The 16446-nt window shown below is 37.6% G+C and overlaps 1 protein-coding gene across 3 annotated transcripts in view; it reads left to right on the top strand.

Moving 5' to 3' along the window:
• Window positions 1-16446, top strand: part of LOC124798077 (GDP-mannose 4,6 dehydratase) — a 77809-nt gene that overhangs the window by 44137 nt on the left and 17226 nt on the right. For 2 of the 3 annotated variants that reach the window (XM_047261333.1, XM_047261320.1), the window contains exon 6: window positions 11328-11396. The exons of the other annotated variant lie outside the window; for it this stretch is intronic. In XM_047261333.1, coding sequence (XP_047117289.1) covers window positions 11328-11396 — 69 coding nt within the window. The remainder of the gene's footprint in view (window positions 1-11327; window positions 11397-16446) is intronic. 3 annotated transcript variants of the gene reach the window in all.

The raw sequence follows: 16446 nt of genomic DNA, 5'->3' as shown, positions 1-16446 counted from the left end.
CTTGCATAGTTGTTTAAAGTCATTGGACGGCAATTTACATAGGTGAAGAATAGTAGCAGCTTCAGTACCAAAGCACTTTGGACTGAATACTTTATGCTTTTCACTTGTTGAATTTGGCTTTAATTGTGTAGTTCATTTTGTTCTTATGACCATCTGCTATTTGTTTTGAAGTTAACTTTTTGGGAGAGTGATACCTATGATGCCTTAACGTTTTAGTTTATTGAATAGAATTTTATTGTTCTCAAAGTAAAGGGCTTTGCCAAGATGCGGAAAGTACCAAGAGGATAAACATCTTTTTTAGCTGTGCCAGACTGTCGTTTGTGATTTCACGTATGGCTTCGCTTTTGAGAATCAGTTATGGAAGCCAAAGTTGGATGCAACTTACAAATTGTATGCAGAAAATTGAAACAGTTTTCTGTTTTAGGCCACGTTCTGGTAGGAAAAGACTGGATGGATTCAAATGTCAGTGTAATTGGAGGATGACTTGCTCACCTCCACTTTTGTAGTAGCGTGTTACTATGGTGTAGTTAAGCCTGTCAGAAATGAACATTGCCATTGACTAATAACAAAGATTGCTTTAGGGTGGTCACATCAAATCAGCATAAGATTTTAATGCTTTGCTAGAAACATTGTCTTTGTCAGAAGAATTTGTAGTTGTTAACAAACATATTATTTCGTTACTCTCCTTATGTGTGTTTCTTTTTAAACAAAATTTCTATCAGTGGTGTATATAGTGACTGTTGAAGTAAATCTAATGTGTCTTTCATTTTGTTGTTTATTAGTTGGTTCAATATTTGTTACAACTGTCAGTAAGTAATCATCGAATATAGTGGCAAATGGTGACAATTTGTTGTCATTTCTGCCTCAGTTATTGCTGTATACAAGCTCACTCTCATTCACCTCATGGGTTTTGTTCCCCCCCCCCCCCCCCTTTCTTCTCTTTTTTTCTTTTTGGTGTTTTATTCGTGTATGGAAAGTAAATGTTTCAAATTTTTAAATAAAATACTATAGGATTTTACAATACTGATGATAATGAAGTTTCACCTGTTGATTGCAGTTTTTACTCTGAATTATCTACACAGTACTTCCATTTGAAAGGGCAGAACCATCAGGCCATCCAGATCTAGATTTTCTGTAGTTTTCCTAAAATCTAAAATGTTGAAGTTAATTGCTGGGATGGTTCTTGTGAGAACCTCAACCTTAGCTTATGCTGAGACCGAACTGTCAATGAAGTGGTAAACCCAGATTTTCCTTATGTATTTTCTATCCTGAAGACTTATCCATTGGCCAGGTTTGCATATAATTTTCATTCTTATTTATTTAGTAGAACCAATTCAAAATGGTATAAAAATTTTCAAAATGTATTTAAATGTTGTGCATAGTTTGGTGAACCTTGTCTCAGAGTTATATCTGCAGTGTTTTCTCAAAACACAGCAACTGAATTGTTGTTTATGGTTCTGTTGTAACATTTTTCTTTTGTGAACTATACTTAACTTTGGATTGTTTGGTTTGGAGTTTGAACATCATGGTCAGAACAACCATTTGTCATTGCTGTTATGTCTAAATTGCTGAACATACTAAGCACAAAAAAGGCATTCAGTGGTTGTGTCTCCTTTCAGGTCTGAAAATGTTTATTGAAACTCTCTCTAAATGTCTCATAAAATTGTATGATGTCATTATTGTTAGGTTGGTGTTTACGCACACACTGTTGTGGCATAGATTTCAAAGTACTTTCATCACAATATTCATTACCCACCAGGACGTGTGCATTAGCTCTGAATTTTGTATATGTTGTTCGCTGTTATTAACTGCATCACTCAGTTGACACGCAAATTGATTAGATAGTCGCTATGCTCCAGTGAAGAACAAAATATTAACAGCTGCATGAAACAGTTTTCCATTTTTTATATGTTACTTCGCTTGACAGAATTCTGTTCTTAATGAGTGTGTTGGTGCGTTCTTCCAGTTATTATTTTCACCACATATACAACTTTAAATCATTGTTCCTACCGTAAATATAAAAGATCATACACTTTACACAGAGGAATGTTCCTCTTTGTCATAAAACCAGCAAGGTATTAAAAAGAGAGAAAATCAGGAACTGTTTTCAATATTTGTGCTGCTGCATTATAATAGTTTATGACAAAGGTTACTGTATAATAAGTATTTCGAAGTTAGCTTCAAATGTTGGTATAGATATTAACAACGGATTGAAAACTTAGGTTGTTCTAGATAATCTGTTGTCGTGAAACATGGCCATTATGTTGTCATATGTCTTTCATTGGTTAAGAAACTTTTTGTTGTATCCTGAATAAAATGAAGCTCCTATTAGCATTGTAGCATGTTTTCTTAGAAACTACACAGAATGTCATCATTGGTAATAAAACATACCATCATGTTGACGTCATTTGGAAGTAGCTTTCTAACACTTTTTGTACCTGTAGTAGGAAAATAATATTACCAAAGAATTTTGTATTAAAAAGTGTCAATGCCATCTTGCCTTATAACCCAGTTGCCAGAGAAGAAAAAATTTTCAACAATTTGAGAGTTATTAAGGTGTCATGAACAAGCCATCTTGTGGCAAATATTAACTTCACTGTGTAGAATTCTTTTTATCAGAACATGAGTCTCAAAACATATCTGTTTACTCTGTACTTATTTGCAGAAAGCTCTGCCCAGCCATCTTGTTAATGGTACAGTGTAATCTTGCACCATCTGCTAATGTTTACAAGCTCAAGCTTAAGTGTGGTAAACATGTTTGTCCCTTCATTAATATTCAGTCCACGAAAGTTTATCATGCATTAAAGAACTCTAATCTTGTTTGTTAATGTATGTAAGTAAATTATGACAATTTAATAATTATTAAATGTTGGTTTATGTGGAATATGAAGTAAACTAACTTTTTCTGTATTATATTAAGGCTTTTTATGGCAGGCTTGTACAGGTAAATCTCTTTGTAAAAGATAATTACGTTACGCAGAATTGCTGTGCCCACTGAATTTATGTAAATTGAGAGTCATTTTGTATATAAAATATGGGATTAGGTTGTCATCTACCCACTTATTAAGTTTGAAATAGAAGAGTTTACCAAAAATAAACATTTCTGAAACACATTTTAATACGATTTATACACTTAAATATTTAATAGTCAGACACACAGCAATACACTACAATCACTTCCATTAAGTCCACCTATGTCCTAAATGGGCTGTTTTTCATGTACATGGGAAGAGTCTATGGATGCTATAGCCAGTTCAGTTTCCATGTCAAATTTCCGTACATTCAAATCCTTTGTAGGTAAAGTGCTCTCACTAGGTGCTTGGCATTCATTTTGTAAAGAAATGTTCATCAGTCTTGTAGTCTTCACTGCCAGTTTACGTTACAACTCTTTATAACATTTAAGTTAATGTACAACTTTGTGCTTCACTATTGTATTCCTTACATCTTCAGGATCATGTTCTTCAAAAATTGTCATTGGAGCATTGATCATTCTGAAGGCCTCCACAAGTCTCTTAGTTATTTGTCAGCTTTCTAACAGGCTAACATTCTTTGACTTCTGTTCCTTCTTAATTTTCACTGAAAGCTACCTTGAGTTCTTTATATATTTTATTCCATTTAACAATGGCTTCCACTCTTCTGCTCCTCCAATGGGAACCTTTATCCTTTTATGTAGGTCGTCCTCTGTAAGAGAGTTTCTGGCAGACCTAGGATTGAAGATGATATTCTCTTCTTGCATGTCATGTACCAGGGATGCACCATTTTTATATATTGTAATCTGTTTTAACCTTAGTTAGGCAGCCTTTGTGGACTTACATTTTAATGTGTGTATAGGGTTTTTTAAAAGTATTTCTGCTGGTTCTCTTTAGATTTACTATTTTAACCATGTATACAGGTATTGTTGTTCTTTTAAAAATTCTGCAGATGCACCTGACGATGGGACATATGTCCTAAAACCTGGTAGCGCTTTCCATTTTAGAAAGAAATAATTTTTACAACTGTAGCAGATTTTATTGTTCACAATGAGTAACAGTTGTGTATGTCCCATGAAGAAAAACATGTATCAAATCTTCCTTGCTCAGATCCTCAAATAGAGAACTGAGGCGGTCACGCACATCCTCTTCATCAACATTAATGAATCCAATCTGCCCGTGCTAAGTCTCCAATTTCTCTCGTTGAAACGGTGATGTGAAATGAATGTAGAAGTAACTCCCAGGTCCATGGATTGCAGGACAGATGTAGTGTTTGATGACAGAAACTGGACTTCATTGTTTTTATTTGAACCAGTAATGGAAAGTGAGTGGCTGTGAACATTATCAAGGAGGAGAAGAATTTTGAAAGGATTCTTTTCTTTCTCACAGTAGGTCTTCAATTTTCTGTTCATTAACAAATAGTCACTGAAAATAACAGATGTCATCCAACCTTTCTCATTCCATCTCCAATAAACTCCCAGCCTGCTCTTATCACAGTAGTATAGTGCGCTAGGATTTTGAGAGTGATAGGTTGTAACGGGTTTTAATTTGTAATCCGATGCAGCATTTCCAGTGAAAAGAAGGGTGCAACAGTCCTTGGCAGCCACAAATACAGGTCCTGTTTCGTCCTTGTATAGAAATGAGTGCGGCTAGGTGTTTGTTTCTAAAATAAGTTTGTTTCACCAAGGTTGAAAACCTACTTTGCCATATAGTCTTTTTCTGTTAGTTTCTTTGAACCTCTTCATAATTTCCTCAGCTCCAACCTTAACTGCTGCAGCCACCTCTTCTCATTTTAAAGTTGTGAAATCAAAAATGATGCTTGAAGTGATCAAACCAATCTGAGCTGCCCAAGAAAGGTGCTGGGTCATATTCTTCTTTCATTAAATCTGCATACAAGCTTTAATTTGAATAGTAGATCTAGAGAGATGCTTGTGCTGTTTGTTGTGGTGCTCAATCCAAGGGTTTAGATTTTTTACGTTCTTTCCATTGCCTCTGAGCAAGATTTGATCACTGTACTGTCACTGAAGCCAATTGAAGTTTTATGAATTGATTCTGCATGCTCACAAATAGTTCGCACAGAAGATTTACTACATCCCAGGGCTCTCTGGATGTCAACAATACCCTCATTTCTGTCACAGTGATCCAAAACTTCTAAAATTGTTTCTAATGAATATGACCTTCGTACACACCTTTCCCTCGACAGGTATACTATCTTTCCTTTTACCTGACATTTTAAATACAGACCCTGTCCAGTACAACTTCACATCTTTACTGTCATGAACTGACAAAATACATCTTGACAAAGGTGAGAGAAAATGCGCATTTAGATGTGCTAAGGCTTTACTGCTTCTGCATACTACTAACAGGTGACAATACTGGATGTAAAATTAAAATTGCATATCTTTGAAAATGCAGGTAATGGGTTGTGCTTGTACTGTGGTTTCCCTTTTTTGTAGCATAATAATCACAATTTAGGCTTTATCTAATAGTATAACATTTCCCCATAAAAAGACCATCTATCTTTCATGAAGGAAAACATGTCTTCACTGTTTTCTCCGGAGTCTCAGATGCTGGATAATTCAGGTGCAGTTGTAAATATTTTATTTGTAAAAAATGAATTGATCATTGAAAGCATAAGATTTGTAGGTTTGGAACAATATGAAGTGGTGTAGCATTAAATACACTGGTCTAATACCAGTTCCCAGTGTTGTGATCACGTCGTATGACAGAATACAATGGCTTTAACATATTCTACATTGTGTTCTTTGAAGGGCTTAGAATTCTTCTGATTCCAAACACCACTCTCTCCTCGTTTGAGCATATTGTCAAAATCGGCTATCATTTGTGGGTGTGACGCGTATATTTCCTTTATCCATTTAGTGTATTTTGACATACTCCTTCATGCTATTCATCCTCTCTCTCTCTCTCTCTCTCTCTCTCTCTCTCTCTCTCTTTCTGTCTGTCTGATTACTCATTCAATTTGTACTGGATCTTTTGTTCGTTTGATGTTTCTGATTCAAGAATGATTTGGAAATTATATGAGTGGATACAACTATTTTATTACAGGAATCTGATATCAACAGATAATTAATGTCCAAGCTGAGACCCTGTGATGATTGCTTTCATTCATCATGAATTGTTAAGTGTCAGCATTTCACATGTGACCCAGTCCCTTCATCAGATATTGGATAACTGCATGTGAAAAGAAGCAAGGACATGGTAAACACAAATGAATGAAAGTGTCCCTAAGATGTCAGTATATGAAAGAAAAATTGAGACCAGCAGCAATGAACTGATTGTAATATAGTATTTTACTTACAAATATACATAATGATAACATGCTCATTTAAGGAATATGTTTCCATTATAAATAAATATAATATTCTAAGTGTATCATTACTGTTTTCACAAATCTCTCATCATCTCCAGTGTACTACTCTGTTCTCATTTAAAGCATATAAATGAATCACACGAATATGTCATACATTTTATTTAAAGACTGAAAAGAAGTGCAAGAAAATAAATGGTGATAGAACAAGAGAATAATTAAAATTCCAAAGAAGGCTGTTTAATAATTCACGAATGCAATATACTGGCATAAATTGCTTACAGATGAATGGAAAAATTGGTGGAAATTGACCTCAGGAAGGAAATGTAGGTATATGCAATGAAAAGAATGGCAAACCTATGTTTATAGCATTTGTAAATCTGGAGAAAACTTTGACAATATTGACTAGGTTACACTCTTTGAAATTTTAGGTTCATCCATAGATGATCTAATGCACTTTGGATCCAGTGCTAATGCACACCCATCTGCTGAAGGCCCTTCTGCTGTCATACAGTTTCTGGTTCTTTCCTCATCTTCAGGTGTTCTCTTTGCAGATAGGTCCATAGATCTTTCTCATGGTTTTCCATTCAAAGATCAGCAGGTACCCTTAATTTTCTTCTCTTTTTTGTCCCATATAACACCACCAATACTACCCTTTCAGACTTTTAAGTTTGGTCTTAACTGGCAGATTTTTTGTCAACATTATCTGCTTCAGACTGAATCCAATTCCGTGAATTTGTTCTTTTGTCTTGTTGTGCTCAGTTGCTGTGACAATACCTAATATCTTCTTATCTTGTTTTCAGTTCAGAATTCCTGTTTTCTTCTGTCCTTTCACACAGGTCACCACGTTCTAACACATTGGATGACTTAAAGTGGTGAAGTATGTGTGTAAACTCCCACTTCTTTAATGACACGACCTACTTGAGATGGTAAGCCAATGTTCCTTGCTGGTTAGCTTGCTGCTGCAACTCCCTTTTCTCTTCTTCTCTGAAGTATATCTGCTAGGAACAGGAATTTCTGAAGACTCTTTCTACTTACAAAAATAAGCAGATGTACGCAGTTTCTTTTGCTTCATTTCATGACATATTTGAACATCAAACTTTTACAAAACTCATTCACCACATCAACAAACACTATCAAGTAAGTCTCTTCGCATGTCCAAAGGTTAAAAAACAGAGTTCATTTACACATAAGAAAAGGTTGGCTTAAAACCCAAGTCCATTCTCATTCTGAATCTGAACACACACCTTATTCTCTCCATGTCCAAAATGAACAATAATCAACAATATTTGAACTGTTCTTTTTTTTCCACTACAACAGTCAAAGTTATAAAACAGCATAGAATACACAAACACTCCTTGTTCTTTCACTAAGGCTTCCATGGCGCAACCAGTAAACACTTGTTGGTGCCGTTTGACCGCCATATCTATGGTTTTCTTATTACACACTTTGGACCTGCGCAGACAGACAGTCAACTCACAGTAGATAGGCTCTCTCTCACTTATATTTAAAGTATCATGTGTTCGAGATGGTAGAAGGCCGAGTGATTCTAGATTTTACGCAGAAATTCTCGGAGCACTACAATGTCAGTAGTATATTATATAACAAGACATCAGTGATTCATGTGGTAGACGGTAGAACTGAGTATGAAGGCAGTTGACTCTGACTGTGTGGTGTTAGTATGTGTATGTATCTTTTACTGCAGATTGGAAAAAAGGCACCTTTAGTGACAGTGTATATTGTGTGTGGGTAAATCACAATTGTGACAGTGCCATTCGAAAAACAATTACCATGTGATGTAAAAGCAAAAATTGGTATGTAAAATGAAATAGGACTTTCTAATCATCAAATTGCCAAGAAGTTGAGCTGTTCAAGTACAGTGATTGATAATTTCGCTAGATTGGTGTCATTATATGGACAGAACAGAAAATATGGGCAGAGTAGAAAATTATCTGAAACATAGAAAGGGTTACTTTTGCATAAAGCAAGGGCCACAAACTGATATTCTTCTCAACTTGTTACTGACTTAATGTTACCACTAACTGCCAAATGTGTATGACTAATTTTGTCTCATGACAAACATCTTGCATTCAAGAAATGACTGCAGAAACCCAGTCTAACACCCAAACGTAAATAGGCTGGAATAGAGTGTATTGAAAAACATGCATCATGAACTTCACATTGAGATAAAGTGATCTTTAGTGATGAGAAGTAGTTTAATTTAGGTGGTCAGAATGGATTTCAATATTATTGGCATGATCTGAGAACAGAGCAGCAGGTAAGAAGTCAAAGAAATTTTGATGGTGGAAATGTTATGATTTGGGCAGCCTCCTATGATAGAGTAATTCACAAGTTCCATGGCTGAACACTAGAATCATCTCTGACACATACGATAAGATGCTATAGACAGAGTTGATTAGAATGTATGAGGACCTAGGGGACGAAAGTCTAATGTTTTATCAAGATAAGGCATCTGTGTATGTTTCTGGTTTGAAGATAAAGATATCGATGTCTTGGCCTGTCCTGCACGTAGCCTGGATTTGAACCACATGCAAAACCTTTGTGGAATACCAGTAAGGTGTGTTATCGCAATGGAAGTCAATTTGAGGTCGTATATGAGCTGAAAAGAACAACACAAAAAGAGAGGCTGACAATTTTGCTGCAAGCATCACCGACTCTAACAAAATCAATGCCAAAGAGAATTGCTGAGATAATTAGCAAGAAGAAAGATTGGACAAAGTGCTAACAGTGCAGTAACACAACAGGACAGTGGGTGCCTTTATACCAATTTCCAACCAGGAAATGCAGATGCCTTATGCAGTTACTCATGTTATGAAAGAAACTATGTAATTCTGTCTTGATTGTTTGTCTTATATGTATCTACTACTTTCATAGCAAATCCGATACATGTGTGGTTCAGCTTTTGTACTATTACCTTTGTGGTACCATGCCTTTATACTGATTTCTACTACTATAGTGAGACATGACATAGTCTTGCTGTTTGCACTGAAACTCTTCACTTGGATTAACAAACAGTCACTCACTACAAATGCTGTTCCATGTTCATGCCTTCCATTCTCTCTGCAGCCTCCATAAAAAATTACTGCTTTATTCTCTTGTAATATTCCTTCTCGACACCATGTAGCTTCTTGTAATGCCGAGACAACAACTTGATATTCCTCAAACTCTGACACTGCAATTTTGACAGACCTCTAACATTCTATGTGCTGATGTCTTAACTAACCTGTCTAGCTTCCATCCTTTTCTTAGGCATGCTTGTAAGATTTTTGGTATTTATAAATGCCCCCTGGTGACCTTACTGGCACTGCGCAGGTTTCTGCTCCTGGGCTAGCAGGATTTGCTCTCAGGATTTTTCCCCTAGGAGGATGGATTTCTCTACACTTCCAGAGCTCCCCCTGCCTTATAGAAGACAATAGAAGCTTTTGAAATGTGGTGCTAAGGCAGGATGAGACTAGATGGGTAGATCTAATAACTGATGAGGCTGTACTGATTCAGGTGAGCTGCATCAAACCGTTTGTACTGAAGACAACAACAACAACAGCAGCAGCAGCGGCAACAGAACAAAGAATCCCACTTTAAATTAATTCAAAATGGAAGAACTCTGTGATAGTTTGAACTGGTTTTGGCCACAGAAGCACAAAATTTTGTCATTTGGTATAATTTTTTTATATGTGGTGTACAAGCTCTAGTGTTGATGAGTTGCAAATATATATACAAATAAGAGGATAAAACAGATTTTTGATTTTGTTCCCTTGCATGTCACTCAAGATGCCCTGGGCTACGTGCTCTGTTCCTTATTGTAAGACTAAGTGGCCCCACTCTGTAAGCATCATGCTGTGTATTTACTATTTCCTGCTTATAATGGGGGAGGTGTGGTTAATTATCAGAGCCTTAGTTGTTGCATGAAAGTGATAACAAAATGGTGGTCCAGAGGCAATGTGTCTAATTCTAAGTGTCACTGTAAATCTTCATTTCAAACTCTAGAAATGGTTGCAAACATTTTGCAGAAAATTACTGCTACTGCAGAAATGTCTTATCAGGCAGATTTCACTACTGTCAGGTGTTAAACATACATCTTATCCTTCTGTACTTCAGTTCTTTCATCTGAAAGACATTACTTCCATTTGATAAAGAAATGAGAGTTAAGTATTGTGAGAAGCTTTAAAAATATTGTGGCTGGTGAACTTTATTATACAGTGTATTTTTATGAGTGATGAGGCTTGATTTCACCTTCAAGACTGTATGACCCAAACAGGCTTTGATCTTAGCTGCACCACCATTCATATTTTTCAAACAACTTTTTCTTTTCATTTTTGTATCCTGAAAATAAAAATTTTGTCTTAGAAGCAGAATTTTGTTAACTATTTTTCTGTCCGCTCTACCTTTGCAATTTGTTTCAGTGTGGAATAGTTTCCTATAAATATGGATATTTATTATTTACTCTCCATCAAGATGAAAGTAACTGAAATGTAGAGATTTCACATTACCATTTATATTATCAGTAATTAGCCAGATTACTATATGTTATTTGCCATTATGGGAATGGCATCTTTGTCAGACCAAGCTCCAGTTTGTCAGATATATGAGCATCAAAACTTTTACACACATTTTGGTTAAGAATAACTTTTCTGTGGCACCATGAAATATTTTGTGGAAATAAATTTGTTGAAATTTTAGTTTAATAATTGAAACACTTACAAATTAATCCAAATCTGGATGCATAACAAATTATTTCTTTATTATATTTGAAGAGCTATGATCTTTAAGCCAACCTCCCATTTGATGACAGCTTTATTTCCTGTATGTTAATGGTGAATTGTTTTGCTTGGCAAGTGATGATCAGTTTCCTTTCACAGATTAAGTTACTTCGAGAAGTAGTATATCATCTTTATGACATATTGTTTTGTTTTGTCATTTTATTAAATATACCTGATATTGTCCTAATTTAGAAGTGCATTAAAACTTTGAAACTAAACACTTTTAGATGTGTTTTGTGTTCTTCCTTACAGGATTTACTCCTTGGTGATCCTAGTAAAGCTCGAGAGAAATTTGGTTGGAAGCCAAAAGTCACTTTCAAAGTAAGGTTAAAGCTGTTAAATTTACATATTGTCATAGTTATATGTTACAATGAAAACATTCCTAAAATACCTTTTTTGTGAGCCATAATTTATATAAAAAGTTTGATTTTCCCAGGTACATTTTAACATTTGCTACATAAGCAATGATTACAGTTAACACATCATGTAAAAAAGACTGATTGCTTTCCTACCAAAGCATTTTCCTTCCTCCCTAACATACAGTTCATGCAGTCTTCATTGTAGTCTAGTCCTTTCTAATATCTTTACTTGTGGAAAGGGTAGACTGAAATGTGATGAAATATATAAAATCATTCTTTCAAAAATGTTGTTTCTGTTATTAGTGTCCCAGCAGGTATGGAAGAGATGGTGAAGGCCCTCCACATTTTTCTTGACATACCTTGTTTAAGATTCACACCTGAAATCATGTACTTGTTCAGTTTGAACAAATATGGCTTTCTAAGTATATTGGGCCAGAATTTCTAAATATTTTTGACCTGACCAGACTCTCAGATTAACTTAATTTTGCTTATGTTATTTCTCATTTGAAGACATGATACAAATATGTCAGGAATGTAATGCAAGAGACCAGAATGGGTCCCTCCAGTGCAAACTTTCTTATGTTTGTATAAGCGATGGCAGCTGGAGACCTTTGATACAAGGAGTCACCTTCATTCTGCCAACAACTTTTTCAAAGAGGGTGAAGGAGAAGACACAAATTTGAGTCACTTTTTTGCCCTTGGGTGGGAAACTGTTCTGAAAGGCACAAAAATCAATAATGTTCAATGGCTTGAGGTTGCAGTAGGTAATGGAAACAACTGCATTAAAGAACAAAAGGTGTATACACAGGACATGTGGCCTGTAATTGAAAAAGTGTCATAATGATTTCTCCATTGGGAAAAATATGCTGGATTTGTCCCGCATTCGGACCTCCAGGAGGGTACTGCGAAGGAGGAGGTAACCATGAGAAAAAGACTGATTAACAAATAAAAGAATAACATTATATGAATAAGAGTGTGGAATATCATAAATTTGAATGTTGTAGGAAAACTAGAAAATCTGAAAAGGAAATTCAAAGGCTGGTTTTAGATATAATGGGGAGTCATTGAGGTGAAATTGAAAGAAGATAAGTATTTTCTGGTCAGTTGAATATAGGGTAATATCAACAGTAGCACAAAATGGTATAACAATAGTGGTATTAGTTACAAATAAGAAGATGGTTCAGAGAGTGAGCTACTGTGAACAGTTCAGTGACAGAGTTGTTCTTGTCAGAACTGACAGGAAAGCAAAACTGATGACAAAAGCTGAGGTACATATGCTTATGTCACAAGCAGAAAATGGAATAGACAGGGAATGTATATGAGGATTGAAAAGATTATTAGGTTTTATGAAGATGACAATAACAATTGTTTGATGCCTGGCGAAAAAGATTAGTATTTGTGTGAAAGAAAATGGTACTAGGTTTAGAGAAACAAAAGCTTAATATTGTGTAATTTAAATGAACTATTCACTGAATTCAAAAAAGAAAACCCTGACATTAAAATTGAAAGGTTGAAATTTTACAAGTTGTTGTAGCGGCATCTGCCGCCCATGGTGTTTGTATCATCAGAATGTAAAGTTGATGATTCTCCTCGTGTTGTCGAGGGTGACTGTTTTTGGACTTTTGAAGGTTTTTGCTCTTTTCACTTTTTTAAAATGCTTTTTCCCCCTCACACACGTTGGATTTTTGTATTCTGGTCATTTTTTTGGATTCGACCTCCACTTTCCAAATTTTACAGAAGTGGAGGCCATTTGATGAAAGGCGCCTTAATGTGGTGCGCTACCTCTCCATTGTGTGCTGTTACCTTTTGCATTTACCAGTCAAATGGATCTACCTCTGCATCCAAAATCCAGCATGGTAGCAAGTCCTTCGTGGTGGGATTGTCATGTACCCTCTTGTTGGTAGCACCTTCACAATGCAGGGATCGCACTGCCAATGCCTGAGCTGTGACCTCCATGTGTTAGCCAAGAAGTAACTGCCTGTCCAATTTGGGGTACTGGGACTTCAGCCAATGGCTACTCTGCCAGGTGGCCTTTGCCTTGGCAAGGTGGTACTCAGGGGGAGAGCCTCTGATCGGAGTGAGTGGCATCGGGGCACATGATCCGCAATGAAAAAGTATTGAACTTAATGGTGACCATGCCAACACAGCCATCTCATTAATCAGGAACAGTGATTTTAATGTAGAAGCTTACAATCCAATGGCATTTCTGTCATTGTCCATGCCTCAAGACGAGAGCTGGGCAAGGAGAAATGGAAATGGACAGTTTGCCGAGATCTTGGTTTGTTCCCACACTGACAGTGGCTCTTTCGCTTCAATGAAGCCAATGTTTTTTGTTGAAAATAGTGAAGATCGGTTTGAGGAGGTTGGAGCAATAGAAAGGATCTTTTGCTGACCAAAACATCACACATGCTTCAGGCCTGTGTCAAGTTAGGAGATATACCAGTCATTTCTTCCCATATCAAGCTCAATAGAAATCATGGTGTTAACTGATGAAGAGCTGCTTACTAATTTGGCGCAGTGTGGAGTCAGTTTTGTTCTCCACTTGCAGGAGGTATTCTAGGATAACAAAGCAGACACTGGAGCTTTTATCCTAGCCTTAACTGGCAACATGTTGCCTGAGAAGGTCGAAATCATGGTTTGTAGGTGTCATTTCAGACCTTATTTTCCTCCTCCAATGAGATGTTTTAAGTGCCAAAGGTTCAGACACATGTGCTTCAACTGTGCTAATGAGGCTATCTGTAGAGCACGTGGATGGGCGCTCCACGAGGGCATCCCTTGTGACCAACCCCCTCAATGTGTCAACTGTCCAGAACTGGATCCCCCTTGTTCACTGCAATGCTTAGTGTTCAAGAGGGAGAAGAAATTTCAGGAGTCTGAAATGCTTGACCGCCTGTCTTATCGATATGCAAGGAAAAAGTTTTAAAGACTTCATCTGACTAATTATGGTCTCCAATTTTGCGACTGTAATGTCACAGTCCACACTTCATGCAATGACACCTCAAGGCCCTGTTCTTATTCCACAGCCTGCCCTCTAGGTGGAGGAGAGAGCATCAGCTCCTTCATCCTCACACTGTCGGTGCAGCCAAAGATGCCAGTCATCCTCTGGCATCAGGGACAAGGACATTTGCCAACATGCCCCCTCTCAAGACAAGGACCAGCAGCCACAAGCTGCAGGCCAAAGAAAAGTACAGTTCTCTTCGTTCCTAGAAGATAAAGTGGGGAAATCATCACAGAAATTGAAGTTTCAAAAGCATAAGAAGGATAACCAGAAAGGTAAACTACTTTCTGAGGCTTTGGATGTTCTGCTCCAACCCTGCAGCAGTCGAGCCTGTGCACATGGATGACGGATTGCACGCAGTCAGGTGGACCATGACCTGGTAGGAAGGTAATCACATCCATATTTTCCATTTGACACTTTCTCAGACCTGGCACCAAAGCTCATTCAATGGAACTGAGCTCCTTCAATGGAACTGTAATTACTACTATTGCTGTTTTACCGAACTCTGTCATTCAATCGCTACTTACTCTATAATTGGCATAGCGTATCAAGAAACACAGTTTACAGCAACACATCTCCCTGCTCAAAAAAACAACCAGCCCTACTGTACCAATTACATTAATGTTCAGAGAGTGTTCAGTGGTGTCTGGACCTTCATACACTCTGATATTTTCAGTGAGCTGGTGCTCCTTACCACTGCACTGTCAGTTTGGATGACAATATGTAATGTTTATCTACCCCCAGATGGACCTTTCCATTACCGACAGCTGTTAGAGTTACTGACACAGCTGCCTGCTCCCTTCCTCTTACTAGGAGACTTTAATGCCCATAATCCTCTGTGGGGTGGCGACACAGTCTCACAGAGGCTGAGTATTAGAGCACCTCCTTTCAGAATTGGACGTTTGCCTTTTCAACACTGGAGCTGCAACCCATTTCAGTGTGGCTCATGGAACATTTTCAGCTATTGATCTTGCAGGTTGCAGTCTGACTATCTTACCCCTGATTCAGTGGTGCACCACAATCTTTGTGACAGCGACCATTTTCCTATTGTTCTCGTCCTCTCCACTCACAGACATCTAAAAGATGCTCCACGATGGTCGCTTCAGAAAGCTGATTGGCAGGCTTTCTCCTCTGCAGCCACTTTTGCAGCTATTTGTGTATAGTAATGTCTTGAGTCTAGGGCCTCCCGTTCGGTAGACCGTTCGTGTGGTGCAACTCTTTGAATTTGACGCCACTTCGGCAACTTGCGCGTCGATGGGGATGAAATGATGATGATTAGGACAACACAACACCCAGTCCCTGAGCGGGGAAAAATCTCCCACCCAGCCGAGAATCGAACCCGGGCCCTTAGGATTGACAGTCTGTCACGCTAACCACTCAGCTACCGGGGGCGGACAGCTATTTGTGTGATGGATATCGACATTGTTACAGAATACTATTGATACTATTACTCATGCTGCAGCAGCAATGATAACCTACTCCTCCGGTTCATCTTGATGACTGCCGGTGCTATGGTGGTCTGAAGACATAGCCACAGCTATCAGGGAATGCCGCAGGGTGCTTCAACAGCATGAGCACCATCCTTCTATGGATAATGTAATAGCATTCAAGAGACTCCAGGTGAAAATGATATTTTTAATAAAAAAAAAAGGAAGCAGGAATGTGAGCAGTATGCCTCAACTATGCGATTCCACATTCCATCGTCCCAAGTATGGACTAAACTGTCCTGCATTTGTGGCCATCCACCACCCACGGTGGTTCCTGGCATCCGTGTCAATGACAACATCTGCACTGACCCTATGGTACTTGCCGAATGTTTTGTGGGACACTTCACTGAGGTGTCCGCTTGCAATAATTACCGTCCTCATTTCCTGGCCCAGAAACACCTTATTGAGTGCCACCCACTGTCTTTCCATGCACATTTTAATGAATAAGAGCTTTGCAGTGCTTTGATCCCTGGACCTGACAAAATCCACAACCAAATGCTCAAACATCTTCGTGCCAACAGCATGAA

This window comes from Schistocerca piceifrons, chromosome 1 (assembly GCF_021461385.2).
Source record: "Schistocerca piceifrons isolate TAMUIC-IGC-003096 chromosome 1, iqSchPice1.1, whole genome shotgun sequence".
Classification (NCBI taxonomy): domain Eukaryota; kingdom Metazoa; phylum Arthropoda; class Insecta; order Orthoptera; family Acrididae; genus Schistocerca; species Schistocerca piceifrons.
The sequence above is the reverse complement of the archived record's forward strand: the minus strand, read 5'-3'. Positions and strand labels throughout refer to the sequence as shown.